The 20,704-nt window shown below is 38.0% G+C and overlaps 1 protein-coding gene across 1 annotated transcript in view; it reads left to right on the top strand.

Annotated features, from left to right (window-relative positions):
* pdhx (pyruvate dehydrogenase complex component X) overlaps positions 1 to 19,485 on the top strand; it is a 32,762-nt gene extending 13,277 nt beyond the window's left edge. The window contains exons 5-11 of the mRNA XM_004563409.3: positions 509 to 607; positions 6,166 to 6,331; positions 6,790 to 6,937; positions 9,003 to 9,061; positions 11,412 to 11,570; positions 17,691 to 17,755; positions 18,582 to 19,485. Of these exons, the coding sequence (XP_004563466.2) occupies positions 509 to 607; positions 6,166 to 6,331; positions 6,790 to 6,937; positions 9,003 to 9,061; positions 11,412 to 11,570; positions 17,691 to 17,755; positions 18,582 to 18,837 (952 nt within the window). The 3' untranslated portion in view covers positions 18,838 to 19,485. The remainder of the gene's footprint in view (positions 1 to 508; positions 608 to 6,165; positions 6,332 to 6,789; positions 6,938 to 9,002; positions 9,062 to 11,411; positions 11,571 to 17,690; positions 17,756 to 18,581) is intronic.
* Positions 19,486 to 20,704: the final 1,219 nt, after the last annotated feature.

The raw sequence follows: 20,704 nt of genomic DNA, 5'->3' as shown, positions 1-20,704 counted from the left end.
AACGGTATTATGTATTAGCTGATACATCAGTATTGGCCTTTACAAAATCTGATAAATGAACAAGTAAAAAGTAAAAAAAAAATATGGGGAAAAACACAATTCAGTCGTCATATTACTGGTGATCTTCCATAGTTTATCCACCAGATGGGACTCTACAAATTCCCTGTTGGCAGCACACGTCTGTATGCAGAAACAGAACAACCAGCTCTTTTGAGCAGAGCGCGCTCAGGGACTCATGAATAACTGGACGTAATAAATGTTAGAGAAATTTCTTTATCTGTTCATGTTTTTGTGCTAGAAACGAAAAAACATTGACTGATATGTCAGAAGAAAGATGTTAAATTACACTAGTCTTTATAGTTAAGCAATGGAGTTCAGTGTCACCACATGGTATTGGGTAAGCTGTCCCATGTAAAACTCATTTGAAGTTTCTCTGCAACTACCTTGAAGCTACCAGATGAGGTCTTTAAAACTAAAAGTTTTGCCACTCTCTCGTTTTCTTTTCCAGGTTACGTCTGAGCCCAGCAGCACGACACATTCTGGACACTCATGGTTTGGATCCAAAACTGGCCACACCCACAGGCCCTAGAGGAATAATCACAAAGGAGTAAGTGCCTAAATGACACAAGTTGTTTTTTTTTGTTTGTTTGTTTGTTTGTTTGTTTTTTCACTTAACTGGCTTAACTTTCTTTTGTCTTTTTCTTTTTTTTTGCAAGATATATCATGCTTAAGGCAAGCATATGGGATATATACCTTCCTATAATAATAAACATCTGTGCATCAGTTATGCTGGAGGTTGTAAAAAGTGCAAACAAGCTGTCAGGCTTATTTATGGTGGCAAATTTAAGACTTTTTTTTTCTTATTTTTGTTGAAGGTCACATAATACCCTTATAGCTTATGTTTTAATCTTTGACTTACGGTTGTTTGAGTGTTTGCACACAAACCTTGAGATGGCCAATAATTATTATGTTTGCTAAAATCTCTATAGATTCAGATGCTAGACATAATCATATGCAGGTCAGTCTGAAAGGTCAAGAGTTTAAAGTAAAATTATCAGTCTCAGTTTTTGCATGCACTGTACTCTGTTTGTTTACACTGTTAGTGGTGTATCAGCTTAAAAAGGATTGTTTGGTATGGTAATCAGTCACCATAATATTGCAGAATCTCTAAAGGAAGGAGATGTTAGAAGAACAGGTCAATGTGGACAGTAATGTTGGAGAAATTTCTCTAACATGGTTTAAAGTATCAGGTATTTAAATCTTCATGCAACAGAAAGTGGCAAACAGACAAGGATCTAATGGCTACCTGCTGTCAGTGGGGACTTGATTGAATGCTCTCGTTACCCAACTAACACCCTGCTGAGGGATCTCATTAAGAAACTTCTGTTGCCATAGCAACCCAGTCTCTGGGACACACTGGTGACCATAGAAATACAGACCATATGCTTTCAAGGGTGTGTATGTGTTAGACAGTAAGGGAAGTATGCACGAAGTCTTTTAAACTAAATGCTGTAAAGAATGATTACTCCTAGAACTAGGGTGGGTTTTTCTTTTCTCATAAGATAAACCTTCTCATAATTTCACCACTGTGATTTACGTTAAATGTTTTCAACATGTCACCAATTTTATTAACAAGTGAGTTTAAGGCTGCAAGAAAGCCTAGAAAACCTGTTAGGCACTTGTTTTGTTTTAGCAATCCCGTTCTGTAGATGTACATCTTGATCGCAAACTAAAAATCATATGTAAATGTTTCTTAACAACAAACAAGCAAGTACGATATGCTGTTCTACACTAGGTACATTTAGATATGTATTTTTAATACAAATCTACATTAATTTTCTAGGTTATAAGCATAAACATGCTGGGTGTTTTGTGTGTCAACATTTCAAGGTTTTAAATTGTTCGATTAGTGATGCAGTTTTAATTGTATTTCATGTGGTTGCTCAGAGACCTCCTCTTTAAACCTTCAGCTGGGCTCCAGATTTGCTTGAATGCTTTAGCGGAATATTCACTTGATGAAACTTAAGCTGATCCTCAGAAAGGAAAGGCTGAGGCTGAAAACGTATCAAAGGAAGAGGGACTCTTTTAATTAAAAATTAAAAGGCTAACCATCCCTCTGTTATTGAACAATGTGCTCTTCAAAGAGCAACCAGAAAATCAAAGCAAACAAGCAAAAAGCTACAAATACAAAGCTTTATTTCTAAGGCATTACCTAGCTGGTATCTACTAAAACTCTGCAGGCAAGGCTGTCACTGCCAGGGGTGATACAAAATATTGGTACAGAGGCATACTATGTTGTTTACTTAGTGATAATATCAGTAAAAGCTTGGGAGGCCCGGCCAGTTTGACTTACCAGACTTACAATTTCCCTACTCATTGTCGTGGGATTTACCAGCTAGAGGAAATGTTTAACAAGTGGTTTCTTTGCTTATGTTTTTAGCCCTTTACTTCCCATCAGTGACTTTTTTTGGTTGGAGCAGTATCACAGAAAGGCATATTCCAAGTATTTGGTATATATTTAGGAAATGAATAAATATTTAGGGAGACTAAAACCAAATGTTTTCATATCGCTTTGACATAAGCTTTGTACTTTCTTGAGTAAAAACAGACACAAATTCGCATTCAATTTCAGTGCTAGCCAGTTGTGGCGTAGAACGTAGAGCACGTTGTGTAACTGTCAGAAAGTCGGTGTGTTGGCAATATATTCTGCACGAGTTTCCCGTGATGTATCCATTAAAGCGTGAGTGTGTGAATGTTAGCTTAAAACGCACTTTTTAGAAAAACGTGATTGTGTGTGAACAGGTAATTGAGGCTTATAGTAAGAAAGCACTTTGAGTGCTGAAATAGATTAGAAAAGTACTGTGTAAGTACTGGTCAATAATCAAAAGCAGAGCTTTAAAACAGAAAGTGTAAAGGCAAATGCATTTTTTGCTCTTTTTCACCATTTTTATCACCATTGTCATTAACAACGATTGACTCGTCCAATGCTGTGACAGCTAATTAAAAACCAGCACCAGCTGTGTTTGCTATATTTTCACAACAGGAATATATTAACCCTGTGATAATCCAGGGGAGATATCATTTATGTTCATTTTGATTGCATTAGTGAAAAGGATAGCCAGTAATTCTGAAGCTTTCACATTGCTGTGCATTTGAAGTATCTTTAGTTTGGGAGGCCTATACTTTTAAATTTAACCCCTTTTTGATCTTGTTAACACCTAGATGTAAATCTACACCCTTTTTGTTACACCCTGAATTGTAAACAATATTCTAAACAATAATATTGTTAATAATATTGTTGTTTTATTTCTGAGTTTTGTAGTGGAAATGTGCTGTTTAATGTGTGCTTCTGCACTGATGTTATTTTTTAAAGCTGAAATCATTAAGAAAACGCTAGTCAGACTACACTACACTTATTTTTTGTAATACATCATTTTGATTCTCTCTGAATTTAAAAGCATTGATTTCTTTTTGTTTGTTTATTTTAAATTCATGATCCCTGCAGTGTGTTCAGACTTGTCTTTTCATGCGTGCATGTGAGTGCTGCTTCTGTGCCTTTTTAATATTCTGGTCACCTTCTCCTAGTCTTTCCACAGCTCCTTTTCCTTGGCTGTCAGTAATGATATAAATGGTTGGTCTGAAAAAGGCATGGCAGAAAGCCACATTTAAAAAAAAAAAAAAAAAAAAAAAAAAGAGGTATCTGCGGTGTCATCTTTTAGTGGTCCCTCCAGGTTGCTGTTGACTTGACTTGAATTTATTCAAGAACATAAAGGCTTTATTGATTCTTATATGGGACTTTCATAATACTTTGTGGTATTGAAATTGATAGCCCTCTGTAATCAATAAACACTCTCTGTCGTCCTTTGTGGTTAGCTGAGGGACTTGCAAACTGCCCCTTTCCCTCCACAAACACATACTTTTATAGGTAAGAAAAAGGGAGGAGTGAATGTGCCAGACGGAACAAATTGGCAGCTGTGGGGCTTTGGCTATTCCTAGCGCTATGCTAGGGGTGAGAGGCAGCTGGTCCAGACAAAAGACCCCTTACATATCCGATGAACTAGAACTAAAGAGCTAGAAACAAGTACACCTGATACCTGCTCCTTCCAGCTCTTACTAGTAGGATCAAAATTATCCAGAGCGGTTTTCTTAGTACCTCCTCTCTTTTATTGCCTTTCTCTTCCCATTTTAGTTCTTAGCATAGCAGTCTTTAATATCTTCAATCACTTTCTCTACAACCTTTATGAAACTGTAGGCTGTTAGAGAAAAATGTCCATATCATGCTCAGTGATTGATGTAATTATAGAGTAAAGATTCTGTGTTTAAGGTAATATTATTACCTCAAGTTTCACAAGTTGTCCAATTTAATCGGCTGTCTTGATTGTCTGATATTGCCCACAAAAGCCTTGCAGAACAAACGTATTGAGACTTTTTTTTTCAGTTTGAAACAGAGCTGCAAGGCCTGTAAATTGGAGGGCTGCTGAAGGCATGTGGCAGGACCTATGGCCTGGAGACTAATGTGGAACCATTCAATTTTGACTAAAAGGCCCAAAACAGCAACTTGATTTAAAGCTATATTTACATTTTTTTCATCCTGCCTTTAAATGCCTTCAGTTATTACATGGATTTTATTGTTTGTCCTTTTCAGAATTACGTTTTTATTAATTCTAGTTTCTCGTGCTGTTTGTTAACTTTTGTAAACCAGGCACTCTTGTCTAAGGAAATGCTATTTGAATAAATTGCTTTAGCTTTTGCTTGCTTTAGCACATTAGCCACATGTTGGAAATTTTCATTTCCTGGGTTACCATAGTGACAATTCCACATCCACATTTTACATCTGCTTGTTCAAATGACTCCTCGAGATAGCGTGATTGTAATCCTTAACTTTAAAGGGTGAACTATGAGCCTTAATGAAGGGACTGTGTTATTATGTTGTATCAAGTTGGTGCAGGATGACTTGCAAGTTGTATACAAACAGTTCTTTAATGTGAATGCAGTGTTACATCAAAATAATTAGTATACAGCATTTGATAGTGTTTTTTTCATGGTTAAAGTCTGGCTGTTCATGACTCACTATGCTAGAGGGAAGTCCACTTAGACCAAAGGTTTTGAATAAGCTTTCCTGCAGTTGGCACCGGATCCTACCCGTGCTGATGGTGTTTGTGACTAACGGATGATTCTCATGACTCCTTTTCTCCAGAAGAAACTGAATGTTACCTTTCCAAAAAGCTCACAAAAACAATAACCAGATGACTCTTACTTTTAACTTTATTTCCTTTTTTTTTTAACTTATATTTACTCAAGCATATTTTTATTTATTTATTTATTTTAAGTTGATGAGCCATACTGTGAGTTTATGGGAAAGAGTTGTTGAAGCTAGGCTAAGAGGAGAGGTGATGATCAGTGAGCAGCAGTATGGCTTCATACTTCCTTTAAAGAAGAAAGAGATAAGGCTGAGATGGTTTGGTCATGTTCAGAGGCAGGATAGTGTATATGTTGGACAAAAGGTGTTGAAAACGGTTCTTCCAACTCCAGAGGAGGTTCATGGATGTAGTGTTTTGTTTTGTTTTTTGTTTTGTTTTTTCTGGTTAAAGTCAGGCTGTCCATGACTCACTATGCTAGAGGGAAGTCCACTTAGACCAAAGGTTTTGAATAAGCTTTCCTGCAGTTTTTTTTTTCTTCAAACGAAGCATGTTTTCATTGTCTATTTGGATTGTCATGTGGTGCAATCATAAATATTGATAATTTTATATAAAGTTTTATCCTGAGTAGTATTTGACAAACTTCTGACCCAGTCCAATGTGTTTATTGTGCCTAGTTTGAGGTGTCTGGTTTTCCCTGCATCCAAAACAGTTTTGACACTCTTCCAGGTGGCCTCAGTGAATGGAAAATCACTAGGATTGCTGTTGAAGCTAGGCTAAGAGGAGCGGCAATGATCAGTGAGCAGTAGTATGGCTTCATACTTAGAAAGAAGAAAGAGATAAGGCTGAGATGGTTTGGTCATGTTCAGAGGCAGGATAGTGTATTTGTTGGACAAAAAGGTGTTGAATATGGTGCTTCCAGCTTCAGTGGAGGTTCGTGGATGTAGTTTGTTTTTTTGGTTTTTTTTCTTCTAAAAGTGTCTTTCTCACATTTAATGTTAAAATGGTCCCTTTTTTTTCTTAACAGGGATGCACTGAATCTTCTGAAAGCATCTCCTGCTCCCAAAGCAGTGCCATCTGTGGTAGCCTCAACTCCTCCAAGTCCCATCTCTGCTCCAGCAGCCAGTCCTCTACCTCCAGGAAGCAGACCAAACATACCTCCATTGTCTGTACCGGGAAAACCAGGAGCACCGGTGATCACTCCTCACACATCCTCTCAAAAATACTCTTACATGGCGCAGTTTCTATTTCGGGTCGTACTAAGAAACTGCCAGATATCATTCAGTCATTTGGGGATTTGTCGCTTTTGGCTAAGAGGATGTAATGGGATTGTCTCATCTCAATCACTATTTCTGCATGGTTAACTTTTACATTGCTGCTGTAGATATTTATCAGTTTCATTTGGTATAGTTAGTGGTATCCCGTAAGGTATTGCCTGTTCATCTCAAAGATTGAGGATTCTTTTTAACCAGCCATTAACTATCAAGGCTGCCGTCAACATTTATTCATTTCATGGGTTTTTGGAGTCATTAGCAGACACAGCAGTGAAGATGTGTCCACCATATCAGTGTTGGCTCTCTCAAAATGTCTTTTTTTTTTTTATCCTTCACTGAATTATTTACCTCCCCTTCTTCCTCCTTCATATCTCCAGGGAACTTTCACTGAGGTTCCAGCTTCAAATGTCCGTCGTGTGATTGCTCAAAGGCTTACCCAGTCAAAGACCACCATCCCCCATTCATATGCATCCATCGACTGTGACATGGCTGCTGTCATGCAACTCCGCAAAGATCTGGCCAAAGGTAAAAACAATGAAATGAAAAAACTTGTCTTTTTATTAACACTGTTGTTGTCCTGCAAGTGGTATCTCCCTTAATGCATACTGACAGGTACATTTGTAAGACAGCTTATCTGTGAAGTTGTGGATTTCAGAAGATTAATGTGACGCTTCATTCAAGCATTCAGCTCGTAGTTCATGTCCGTTCCTGTGTTTCAAATCAATACACACATCTGTGTTCCACAGGGGTGGTGACTTTTGTTTTATGGACAGGTAAATTATTGTACTTGGCAAATGATTTAGCCAATTGTGAAGTTTAAATGCCTATCCATGAAGCAGTACCCCACAAGCAAGACCTGCAGTATATCTATGGCTGCAATAGAGCCCTATGCTCAGTATCACAGAGACAGTATGGCATCATAAAGAGAAGTCATTTAGACAAACTAAATCCAAAAAGGAATTGCAGTCAGTTTCTCTTGACAAAGGGCACAACTTGTAACTTTATTTCTGTTTGCTGTGCTTTTTGTTAAGCATCAACAGTATCACTATGTTTTGTGTACTTGCCACATTTTACTTACTCAGCATGATGAGTGTGCACATGCTGTATGGATTCTTAAGAGGGGATTTGTGAATGGCTGAAGTTGGATTCACAGGGCTGACTTCTACTGATGAGATCTAGGAAAGAGCCATGTCTACCAAAGCCATTTCTTAATTTTCTACAGCATAGTATTAATACTTAAACATGTTTAATCTGTTGTTGTGTACCATGTGATAAATGACAGTATTACTGAATTTTAAAAAAATGCTATTAAAGGCCTCTAAATACAAGTCAAATTTATTTATATAGCACATTTAAACCAATAGCCGTTGACCAAAGTGTTGTGCATTTCAAATAATCAAGTGACATTTAAGAACTGAAGTATAAAATGAGAAAACTTGAGTAAGAAATGACAAAATAAAGGTAGTCAGAACTGAAAGCCAAGGAATAAATGTGGGTTTAACAGTAAATGTAGGGGCAGTGAATACCACAGGGAAGATAGATTGTTACAATCTTATAATTTTTTTTAAAAAAATACACACTATACACATTGAATACTGTAAGTCTGATGCAATTCTAATATCAAATGAAGCATTGGTTGAAACTAGCAGTGTGGTCATTACTTCCTCAGCTTCACAACCTTCCCTAACAACGGTTATTGAGCAAACAGCTACTGCTTGTGAAACAGAATTTTGGGTGTGTAATTTGAAGGACAGTTTCCACTACAAACCATTCACTTTTGCACATAAAAAGAAAAATATCTATCCTTAATGGCTTGATTTTCTAAATGGATCCTGTGACTACTTCAGGACATTTTTTCATGTTGATTAAGTAAGAGTACTATGTCAGATTCCAATTTTAAAACACTTAGTTTAATGCTGTGTCACGTAATTGGCCTTATTTAGCTCAACTTTTCAGCACAGTCAAACAAACAGTAAATCTCTTTGGGTCCTGTCTCTGTGATAGAGGAAATGGGATGGCCATTCCAGACCTATTAGCAAGGTTGTGTGTGTACGGAGGGATTCTCTCACCGGTTGTTTTTGTGGACTCTCATTGTTCTCGACCAGTGCGATTTCACGGTTAGCTCATTAATCATACTGCTCACAGCATTCAGAACTGTCTGGTACTGCATTATTGGCCACTAGTAAAAGTTGGCTCTGATGCCAAGCCTGACTGCCCCAATGTGTGTTACACATCAAGCAGGGAATGAAGCAAATTCGCATCAGTGAGTTTGGCATAGAGGGGCCTCTTCTGATCAGCTGGAGTGAACAACAACAATATATTGCATTTTTCCCTATGCAATAGCATGTGTAATGTCATGCACTTGCAGTTTGTTTACATGGAAATTAATTCATTTAGAATTTCCCCTCTTTAACTGAATGTTTTTTGATAACTGAAACATTGCAGGTCTTGTACAAGATACTCGACTTTCACTGTGCCTTGGCATTTGGAACCATAGGTTTTTAGCTTATCCAGCTTTCCGCTTGGCTTAGATCTGATAATAATAAGCAGAGATTAGGTTATTCTCATAAATCCTCCTTTGTCCTTTCAGAACAGATTAAAGTGTCTGTTAATGACTTCATCATCAAGGCAGCAGCTGTTACACTCAGAGTAAGTACTCCTCATTTGTTGTCATTTGTTCCTTCAGTGTGTGTAATTGCTAAAGATGGGTCATCTGTTCATCTCTAACCCTGTATTTTTTAGAACATTGCAGTGTTATCCATAACTTTAATCTCTTCCAGTGCTCAATAAACCATTTGGACACATGTGTCTAAGATGTGTTGTTAGATTTAAAGAATATGTACAAGGCATAGGACGTTGTGGACGATGTGGCCCTCCTGGTAATGTAGTTATTCCAGCAACATTTCATAAGAATATAATGACTTACTTATTTTACACTCTAAAATACTATTTTATTATACTAATATAAAATATTGTGTCACATTATTGCCACTTCCCATCCTCATTTTCAAGTAAATTTCATGGCAAAGACACACACATCTACACACTTCCACTCGACACTCTCTCTCCCTTTCTCTCTCTGTCACACACACACTCCCCCCACAAGAAGAATGTTGATTTATGTACCCAGTTTTGAATTTTTGTGTTCCAGATGATTGTTTTTTTTTTCTTACAGGTGCGCCAATTGGTGATAAATGCACTTCTGTTTGCACTCTATCCTTTTATTATGACTTCCTGTCGTGCCTTAGATGTTGTCATATTCTATGCCACATAATATGTAATAACTTTAATAACACGAATAGAAATGAAGAAATAAAAAGATGAACCCTCAACGAAAGGAACCTACAGAGAATTTATAGAGCTAATGTCTGTGCAGGTTCTCAGTCATCCAGGTCATTGTAGTCTAAGGAGCTTGGAAAGAAAAGCGTCTGGACTTCTTTAAGTTGCTTGAAGATGTTTCACCTCTCATCCGAGAAGCTTCTTCAGTTCTAAGAACAAATGGGTGAGAGTCCCAGATTTAAGCCCCATGGGAGTGTCACCCCAAGAGGGACAATGGACCCCCTTATGATCCTCTACCTAATTACACGAGCCGAAGTGTGAAAATGGTAGGTGTAGGTCACAATCAGCCAATGTTTTGGGTGAGCTCATTGTGAAACCTAGCCCCACCCTATCATATGATTTCCTGAGGTCAGATGACCCAGGATATGAGTGGGCGTTAAGGCATCTGGGAAGGGATCTCAACACTGGATTGTAGATTGCAGACAGTTAAGTGTCTGCCATCTAAACACAAACCTAAACAGAAACTTAACAATGTACTGTATGCTGTACAGTGTAGCCTCCATATTGGAGAGACCAAACAGCCACTTCATAAACGCTTGGCACAACATAGCAGAGACACCTCCACGAGACAAGACTTGACTGTCCATCTGCATCTAAAGGACAAAGGTCACCCTTTCAAGGATGCCAATGTTCATATTTTGGACAGAGAAGACTGATGGTTTGAAAGAGGAGTGAAAGAGCCATCTATGTCCACTGTGAACGACCATCTTTGAACAGAGGCGGTGGCTTACGACACTTAACTGTCTGCCATCTATAATCCAGCTTTGAGATCCCTTCCCAGATGCCTTAACGCCCACTCACATCCTGGGCCATTTGACCTCAGGAAATCAGATGATAGGGTGGGGCCAGGTTTCACAATGAGCTCACCCAAAACATTGGCGGATAGTGACCTACACCCGTTTTCACACTTAGGCTCGTGTAATTGGGTAGAGGATCATTAGGGGGTCCATTGTCCCTCTTGGGGTGACACTCCCATGGGGCTTAAATCTGGGACTCTCACCCGTTTGATCTTAGAACTGAAGAAGCTTCTCGGATGAAAGGTGAAACATTTTCAAGCAACTTAAAGAAGTCTAGACGATTTTCTTTCCAAGCTCCTTAGATTATAGAGCTAATAAGATAAGATACCTTTATTAGTCCCACAAGGGGAAATCTTGAAAAAGCAAAATGTGTTTGGCACAATAGTGAATTCATATCTTAATTCTGATTGCAAAAGCTACCAAAGCAACACAGGCACTGTCACATTCACTGTGTTTTACTGTTGGTCTAATGTATTTGTGTACCTCTCAAATGTCAAGCTCATTTGCATTACCACTAATATTTTATTATAGGGGCTCCACTTCTGATGAGTATTTGTTAAAAACACTCAAAAGATTCCCAGTTTAGAGCAGGAGGAGATACAAATTCAGCCTCAGGGGATCACAAACTAATGGTCTTCTAGTGCCAGTCACAAGCCCAGATAAAGTAGGAGGGCTGCATCAAGAGTGAGAGTGTAAGTGAGTGTAAAATCTGTGCCAAATCAAATATGTGGATCCGTAGCAACCTCTGTAGAAATAAGGAAGCAGCTTAACACACCTCAACTGAAGAGAGCTTATCTCTTTTTGTCTTGATTTATCCCTGATAACATGAGGACATGAGGTGACCTTTGACTCCTGTTTCGTAGGAAATGCCAGAAGTGAATGTGACGTGGTCTGGTGATGGAGCCCGTGCACTTGATTCAGTGCATATTTCTATTGCTGTGGCGACAGACAAAGGTCTCATTACTCCAATCATCAAGGATGCTGCAAACAAAGGAGTCCAGGAGATCTCATCTAATGCTAAGGTAAAGAACTGGAAAATAAAAGAGTTGAAGGCAAAAAACAACTATGTGTAATCATTGTTCTGACATGCTATGAGTTAATGTGAGATTTAGACTTGACTGGACCCTAACAGATTCTGGCTGGAACTTAATTAATTCAGAGTAGCATCATTCAATCCTCATTTCCACTCCTTCAGGGAACAGAAGTTGTAGTAATAACATTGTGTTTCCTTGGAGTTGATTCACTCATCACAACAAATACATTATGGAGTATATGTACACGCCCTGTAGAGTAGCCACTGAACCAGTGTCAGAGCACCAGTAATAGATCTGAACAAGAGTGTGGTAATGACTTACTAGCTACAATACAAATATCATTCACAGAAACCTCCTTAAATAGGGCTCATGAGGTTGCCCTGGTGGACTATGCTGTCACTCCCTGAGGCAAAGGCAAACCTTTGGTGCTAGGTTCAGTGGAGGTTCAGTGGGGCAACCCCTGTTTAGACAGTCCTTTACCTCTAGCTGAATTAACATAGCAAATAAACAACTGGTCATATTCGGAGTGCTGTCAGTGAAGGTACGTAGCACACACACCAGACACAAGACAAGCTCCTCTATTCCTCATAGGGGGGAAGTGAGAAAACTGAGAATCTCAAAATCCATAGAGTGCAGTGCCACGTGCAGACGTTGTTTTCTCCATGTGGTGGTTAGTTCTGAAACAAAATCTGGGAACATGGGCAGATGGTTTTTGACCATTGTGTACTCTGGAGCTTGGAAAACCCCTTGAAAGATGATGTTTCCTGAACAGAATATTTCTTCTTTTCTTGCTTTGATAAAAATAAATAAATGCAAAGCAAAAAGTGCTGCATGGAAAAGTCCAAATTAGCACTCTGGGCAACCTACGCACCAGCTCAGTGGTGGTGGCTAAAACAGTATTTGAAGTTAAGTTAGCATCAAGTCAGCAGATAGCAGAGCTAACTAACCAGATGAACCTGATATCTCCCAAGTGTTGTACAAAGTTAATCAACTGAAAAGGAGAAGCACTTTATATCTAATATAAAGGCCAGTAGATTTGGAATTTGATTTTTGATATCTGGAGAAGAGATCGATCAGATATGGTATATGAAGTAAAAATGGTCTTTTTTTTTTTTTTGTTTCATTTTTTGCTTTCTCATAAACACCTGGGAACAATAATTTGTTTCCAAGGTTGCTCTGAAAATGTAAAGCACCAAAAAGATACTTAATGACAAGAGCCACACACTTCTATCAAAGACGCATGCATCACAAATCGATGAATTATAAATGACTTTGAAATAGACGATGATAATAAAAAATATAATGTTTGACATGTAAAATTCCCTAAAGTTCAGAGCCTGTTTTTATGACTGTCTTATCTTTGTACACATTGATGTTGGATTCATCAGCTACCAGTCATAAAACCTGAAAATGCAAAACTCTTTCCATAATCAAGAAGTAGAGCTGACTTTTAGAACACTTATGGCTCTAATGACACAGTGTTGCTTGCACATTATCGACATCACAGCTCAGTGTCAGCACATGTAACCTTAGCTGTTGCAGTGACAGTGGTGGAAACCGTATTAGTATAATAGCATTTGTTCATGCAAGAGTGCTAATTTAAACTTGAGAGGGGTGAAAGTACGTTTGATTCACGGTGCATATCTGTGTATGCCAGTGATAGTCAGCAGGTGGTTGGATTTAGCAGTGGGTGTGTGATTAGGTTTTAGACATACTATTACTGTAACTGCCTAAACCCATGTGATCAGTTTTTGCAACAAATGTGATTGCTCAAGATCGGGTGCTTCTGTTTGTGTTGACTTTCACTTTGACTTTGACTACCAAAACCAGAGGTGAATATGTGTAAACAGTTGTGTACACAATACAATTTTACATTTTTCATCAACCTATTGAATACACATAGCTGCTTGCTTTGAACTATGTACATGTATTATTATATAGTTTGTCTCCACTGGCTGCCGTGGTGGTCCAGCTCAGACCAGAAGCGCTGCTATGTTTGTTAAACACTTTTGCATCACAAACAGTTCCTTTTTTATCTTTTGTTCCTTTTTGCGTTCCTTCCTTTTTCATTATATTGAAAAACAATTGTTTTCGTTTGTTTTTTTTTCTTTAGAGAACTAAAATTAAAGTGGTCAAAGTGTTCTGTTCTTTCTAATTATATTGCTAATGATTTGTTGTGACTCCCAGAAGACAATGTATTACTTTTATAGTGATTGTCTTAACCTATTTTGATTATTTTAGTTCAAATAATGTAATATTTGTCAGTTGTTCAGATGCCAGATCAGAATGTTTCAGTACTAACATACTTGCATACACAACAGCTGCTTTAAAGCATGAGTAGTAACACTGCACACATGTCACTCCACCTAAGCCTTCAAAATGCTCTTTACCACCCACAGCTATTCAATTTATTTGTGCTGCTGCTTTGAGGTAAATGTGCATTTGCTGGTTTTCATAGGTCTCGAATTAAAATTAACACAATGTCTGAATAGAGCACTGCTGGCCGTTGATTTGATGCAGAGGAACATGACTGTTTTTGCACTTAGGGCTCTTATCATAATTGTACCGACCATACTCTATTGTGTCTTGTGAGTCACTCTCAAGTTTCCGTGATGGTTATATCCCACCATTAACCTTTTAAGAACATTTCTATTCAAATAAGCCAATAACTTAGAAGAAGATAAGTTCAGTGCTACATTTTAACAATAAGCTCTTCATTATTTCAACACAGTCTGTGGTATAATGTGGAGCATGTACTTTTATAATGTTTTACTGCTTGATATCACCATCCTTCTTTGAGAAGGTTGAATGAGCCATGTGTTTGCACTAGAAACAATACCTTTTTCACGCTTTGTTTCTCAGTTATATTGGGTTTTCTCCAAGCTTTTCAGACAGCATTCATGCTGTGAGAGAGCAAGGATTCGCATAACCTAGCTGAACTAATGTATTACCAGATGCCTCATCTGCAGTTCTGGGTGCTTTTCATTCCCGTTTCTTTAATTTACCCATGCACATTAGGATAGTAATTTATTTCTGTGAGGACCATGGTGAACATTTTAAAAGTGCAATTTCAGTTTTGAATTCCATTTGCGTTTCTTTATTCTGTCTTTTCGTTTTTTTCAATGTCAGACATTGATTTTAATATTATTTTCATTAGTTGTGTGGATGCCCTCAAGGGCATTGAGTTCCTGTTTCTCTTTATTCTTTATCCTTTATTCTTGTCGCTTCCGTACGTTTTTTGCACCTTAACTACTCCCTCAGTTTTCAGCCGATTTTCTCAGTTCAAACTCTAAACTGTTCTGCTCTTTCCGGCTATATCTTTTGGTGTTTATTGCTATTATACTATTTAAAATATTACACTTTTTTCCTTTAATTTGTCCCATTGAAATGAATGGAAAACTTCAGAAATTCTGCTACAACTTTCTTGTTTTTGAAACTTAACTACATGCTCATACTTTCACATAGAAACACCATTCAAACTTTAAAACGTTCTCAAATGATTGGGCTATTCCTGTGTGTTTCAGCTTTTTCATATCTGTTACCGTTTTCATTTAATGCCTCTTTAAGTTTTCAGTTGCAGCTTTGTGATTTTTCACAAAATACATGCGTTGTTATGGTTGCTATGCAATTAACTCAGAGTGCTCGTCCGTTCTGAATTTTCTCTTCATGTCTGAACAACTTCTTGCTACTTGCTCAATTTCCACTCATCCCCCACAAATTATACATCAAAATGTAGGTATTTTTGCTGGCTTTAAGACAGTGTCACTATAATTATTGTGTGAGTTACGGTTTTTTCACAATTTGCCTCGAAGTGACACAAGGTCTCAAAACTCCCCATTCAAAGTCTATGGGGAGGTTGTGAAACTCAGAGCTGAAATACTGAAACTGAAGGCATTTTCAAATCGTCATTTCTCCTTAACGAAGCGAAGTTAAGACATGGGGCTTGTGCCAATTCATCTTCAGACAGTGCTGACACTCACGGTCTAAGCAGTTTTTACAGTCATCTTACCGTTGAGCCATAAATTACGTTTGTTTGAGGGGTGGAAATCTGTCCTCCTTTCATTTTTCAAACTCCGAAAATGAATCCGTTTCTTCTCTCGTCATATCTCCGCGACGGAGTTACAAAGAGCTATGAAAATCGCAGTCAAAGTAAACCAAAGTCCGCTGATTCACCCAGTACAAGAATTATGCTTCTATCCCACCTAGTTATTGAGTTACACGACGTTTTGTAACTCCAAAAAACGGCGTTTTTCGCCTCTTACCGCGATCTAATTCTGACTGCTCATCACCCTGTTTTCCAGGCGCCCCGGGCTCTTTCCCAGTGGCGCAGTTGGTAATGACACGGGTCTGAAGCCCAAAGGTCGTGGGTTCAATTCCACCTTGTCCACATGTTTTCTTCCACTACAAATTAATACACTATCACAGACCTGTAATTCATATTGATAATTTATTACAATTCGGCAACATTTTATGATTTTGGCAGCTTTTCTAATATGGATCTCAGATTCTTGTTAACGCTCCATGGCAGAAATACATACAAGTACACAGCCTGATGAAGCAGACAGAAGCAGTACCTCTGATTGGTGGACTGAAATTGAGCAGAACCAGGTTGTTCTGCCTCTTTTCACCAGAAAGTTCAGTGTTTTCTCGGCCTCTTCTGCTGTTTTTAATAAGAATTTTCAGCTTTTTCACCTTTTTTCAGGTATATGAGAACCAGTTTGGCTCAGTGAGATGAGTATGAGATGAAATTCTACTGATTTACCTCTTTTCTGCCAAATTGTCAAAGGAGCTTGCAAAGAAAAGCGTCTGGACTTCTTTAAGTTACTTGAAGACGTTTCACCTCTCATCCGAGAAGCTTCTTCAGTTCTAAGGTCAAATGGTGGAGAACTGAAGAACTGAAGAAGCTTCTCGGATGAGAGGTGAAACGTCTTCAAGCAACTTAAAGAAGTCCAGACGCTTTTCTTTGCAAGCTCCTTTGACTACGATGACCTGGATGACTGAGAACCTTCACAGACATATTTTTCTGCCAAATCTTCAAACATTTCACCTCTTATCAGCATAATTCTCAGCAGCTTCTGCTCTTTTCAGCAGAATTCTGCTCATTCACCTCTTTTCAGCAGAAATTCTGCTTATTCACCTCTGCTGCAAAAATTTTCAGCCTTTTCACCTCTTATCAGCATAAATCTCAGCTGTTTTAAGAAAAAAACCTCCTTTGAGCAGAAATTCTGCTGATTCATCTCTTTTCAGCACAACTTTCTGCTTCTTTACCTCTTTTCAGCAGAAATTCTGCTGATTCACTTCTTTTTTTGCAGAATTTTCAGCCTTTTCACCTCTTTTCATAACAATTCTCAGCAGCTTCTGCTCATTTTAGCAGAATTGTCAGTCTCTCCAATCTTTTTCAGCCGTTTTCAGCAAAAACCTCTTTTCAGCAGAATTCTGCTGATTGACCTCTTTTCTGCAAAATTTTCAGCCTTTTCACCTCTTATCAGCACAATTCTCAGCAGCTTCTGCTCATTTCATCAAAACTGTCAGTCTCTCCACCTCTTCTTTGTGAGAATGAGCTTGCCTTAGTGAGACAAGTGGCTACCTTGAGACCAAAAGGGCCAGGTTCGAATCCTGCTCAGGGCTACATTTTTTTTCCCACCACTTTTCAGCAAAAATTTCTCCGTCTTTACCCCTTTCAGTAGAATTTTTTGCTTTTCACCACTTTTCAGCAAAAAAATTCTGCTTCTTCACCTGTTTTCTGCAAAATTTTCAGTTTCTTCACCGCCAGACAACTTTTTGCAATTTTTTAACTTTTTCAGCTTTTTTTCAGCAGACGTCTTACGCGTTAAGGCATCCACACAGCATTTTCGCAGGAAATGCAAATTTTTCTAGTTGCATTTGTGAGGAGCTGAACCTTATTAGGAAAACATTCTTTTCTGTATTTTGTGTTGCAGACTGTACAATAACTAACAGTTAATTAGTACTGCACATGCTTATGGTTTTATCTACATTTCCAAGTCTGTTGTGTATATCACACATGTATTCTGGCTATTGTGTATTTGATCTATTTTATACATCAAATGTATTTATTTCTTTAAGAATATCCATCTTGTGTTTTTATAGGCTCTGGCCCAGAAGGCTCGAGATGGGAAACTGCTTCCTGAGGAATACCAGGGAGGCTCATTTAGGTAAAGTCATTATTATAGTCAGTATTTTTACCAGGTTTTCCTTTTTATTTTTAGTACTGCTGTCTCAGTTAATTGCTATTCAATAGACTTTTTTGTAATGTGTCAAAAAGTGGTTCCTGTGATCTATTAATACTATTTCCCCAATGTTCCTTTGAAACTGTTATAAGAATAAGCCATTATACATTTCCGCATTTATGATTAAAATCTGGTTTCACAGTGAGCCAATATATTATGCATATTCTACATTTCGTGTGAGCCTGAGCTGAATGTGTTCTTGGGCGACAAAGACCATCAGTTACTGTTCATCAATTGCAGAAGTGTGAAGGAGGGGGGCTTTTTAACTCATTAGAATTAATGGTGTCATTTAGAAACAAATGGGGTTTCTGTGTCAGGCAGAAGCAATGGATTCCTACGGAGACCACTTTCTTCGTCCTCCTGAGGATATACATTATGTCTATATCCTTCACCTATTAGTTTTTCCATTCCCCTGAACCAGAACTCCCATTAATGCAAACATCAGAAAGCCCTCAGGTCATTTTTGCACAATATTTAGGGGCAGTTCTTGAGCTGAATTTTGCTGTAGTAATCTTAACTGCTTAGCGTTTTATTTTAGCAGCTGTCTATCAGATGTTGACAAAAAGTCATTCATTAAAAGTGATAATATTCTTTTTTTTCTTTTTTTTCTTTTTTTTTTTAACCTAAATAAATTTGTTTTATAGCCACTAATGCCTGCTTAGTTTTTATTTATCGTCTTGACCTTTTATTATCTTCAGCTAACTTTGACGTGCTAATATGCGTGCTATCTTTTTCTCTTTTTATCCCACAGTATATCTAACCTAGGGATGTTTGGAATCAGTGGCTTCAGTGCTGTGATTAACCCGCCTCAGGCATGTATCCTTGCTGTTGGGACGTCCAGGGCTGAACTGCACCTCTGTGAGGATGATCAGACCCTATGCACCAAGCAGCTGATGACAATTACGTTGTCCAGTGACGGGAGACTAGTGGACGACGAATTAGCATCACGGTTTCTTGATAAATTTCGAGCCAACCTAGAAAAACCACAACGCATGGCCCTGGTGTGAAAAAACAAACAGAGAGAGCTTTATAAAAGGCACTTTATAGATATAGGAAGAAACACCTACATGACAAAACCTGGCTCATGGTTTTCACAGCCAGAGAGCTCTTAAACGGTTGGTTTCCAATTAAGGCTTACAGAGTTAGAATTGTACATAATTAAAAGTTCATTTTTTGGACTACTTCTGACTGATGATCAACCAGGCTTTGTGATGGAGGAGTTATGGGGACTCATCTAGAGTGGAGGAACATTCTTGGTGCCAAATTACCAAGAAAAAGATTATTCTGCCACACTAGCGTTGTGTACATAAAGTGTTTCAAGTCCAGCTCAACTGCTGTTTCGCAGTCAAGTGTATCTGCTCGATGTCACTGTTGGTAAACATGCAAATAGTTCTCTCAAAACTTCACTATACATTTCTACAACAAAGCTATACATTACTGAACAATACAACTGGCAGTATAATTTCCATTTAGATTGCAAAACCCACGTAAAATGGTTTCTGTTACAAAATGTAAGAATCTAATTGATTTATTATTAATTTTCCTATTAATATGTTTTAACTTATTTAAAATCAACTACACTGGAGAACAAGTCCTTCAAATTCAGCTGTATACAAATCAAGGTTGCCAATAAAACACATTGTTCAGTCTTAAAATGTTTGTGTGTGTGTGTCATTAATGTTTTTTCCAGATTTTCAGAAAGTAGCAGATTCACAAACTTGATTACACAAGTGTGTGTTTCTGTATAATTAGAATCCAAAGAGATTACATAGTAATTATTTTTTAAAAGCCAATTAGGATAATTTGCTGGGTTGAGTGTACAGGTCAGGTTCTCATGGCAGATGCTTATCTTTGCTTTAAGCGTGGGAAGAACAGCTGTCTCTTTATATACTACCAGTAAGACAAAGCTTATCCTAAATATGCAAAAGCATATTCTAATATTTTTAAAGCAGGAGGAAAAAAGCTGTGGTTTCAAACATCCACTGTGGGTTAGATTTCCATTTTATCCACTATCAGCCTTGAAAGGGTTAAAAAAACAACAAAAAAAAACGGTTGCCTTGCACCTGTTCAGCTGAATTCAGATAGATTTTAAGTCTGAATGTAAATTACCCGAGGTGAATTGTGGAATAGGCAGGTTGCAACGGTACCAAAGCAGACTTGATTTGATGTTGCTATGGCCAGGATTAAAGACAGAGGGGGGAGGGGGGGAATTCAATTTTATTTATATAGCGACAAGGTGTAGGCTGCTGGGGGATTCCCAGCAGCCTACACCTATCGTGGCATAACTAATGGAGGATTCAGGAGAACAGTGAACACAAACTCTAATACCAGCCTTTCCTTTCTCATTTTTCCTTCACTGCAAGTCTTCCGGCCCTTTACAACCTTTTCCTAATAACAAGCAAGGACATTTCGTGCTATGGTTGCTGTGGCATCAGATTGAGAGGGAGACATAGACACAGAAAGGGGTACTTAGGAACAGGGGGTTGGTTGGCATAGCCCAACTGTTTTATCCACTATGCTCACCTCTGCACACACACTCCCTTTCATTAGTTACCAAGGCAACAGAAAATGCACTTAAGCACAAAGAGAGTATTAGATAAAGTGGTAGTTGTTAACATTTCTTGTTTCAGCATGTGGATATAAACTTTACTTTTCATCAACATTCTCACAGAGATGTACTAGTTGTGACAGTCAACATTAGAATAGAGTGGCCTATTGTTATTATTGTACATGTACCATAAAATTGTGGGTGCTCCACACCAACTGTGCAGGAAACATAAATAGTAAAACAACAGAAATAAATGACATGCAGGACTAATATACAAACACTATTGACTAATTTAGTTTTGTCAGTTACATTTAGGTTATTAGGGA

This window comes from Maylandia zebra, linkage group LG7 (genome assembly GCF_041146795.1).
Source record: "Maylandia zebra isolate NMK-2024a linkage group LG7, Mzebra_GT3a, whole genome shotgun sequence".
In the NCBI taxonomy this organism is placed as follows: domain Eukaryota; kingdom Metazoa; phylum Chordata; class Actinopteri; order Cichliformes; family Cichlidae; genus Maylandia; species Maylandia zebra.
Note: the sequence above shows the minus strand (reverse complement) of the source record. Positions and strands in the feature narration are given on the sequence as shown.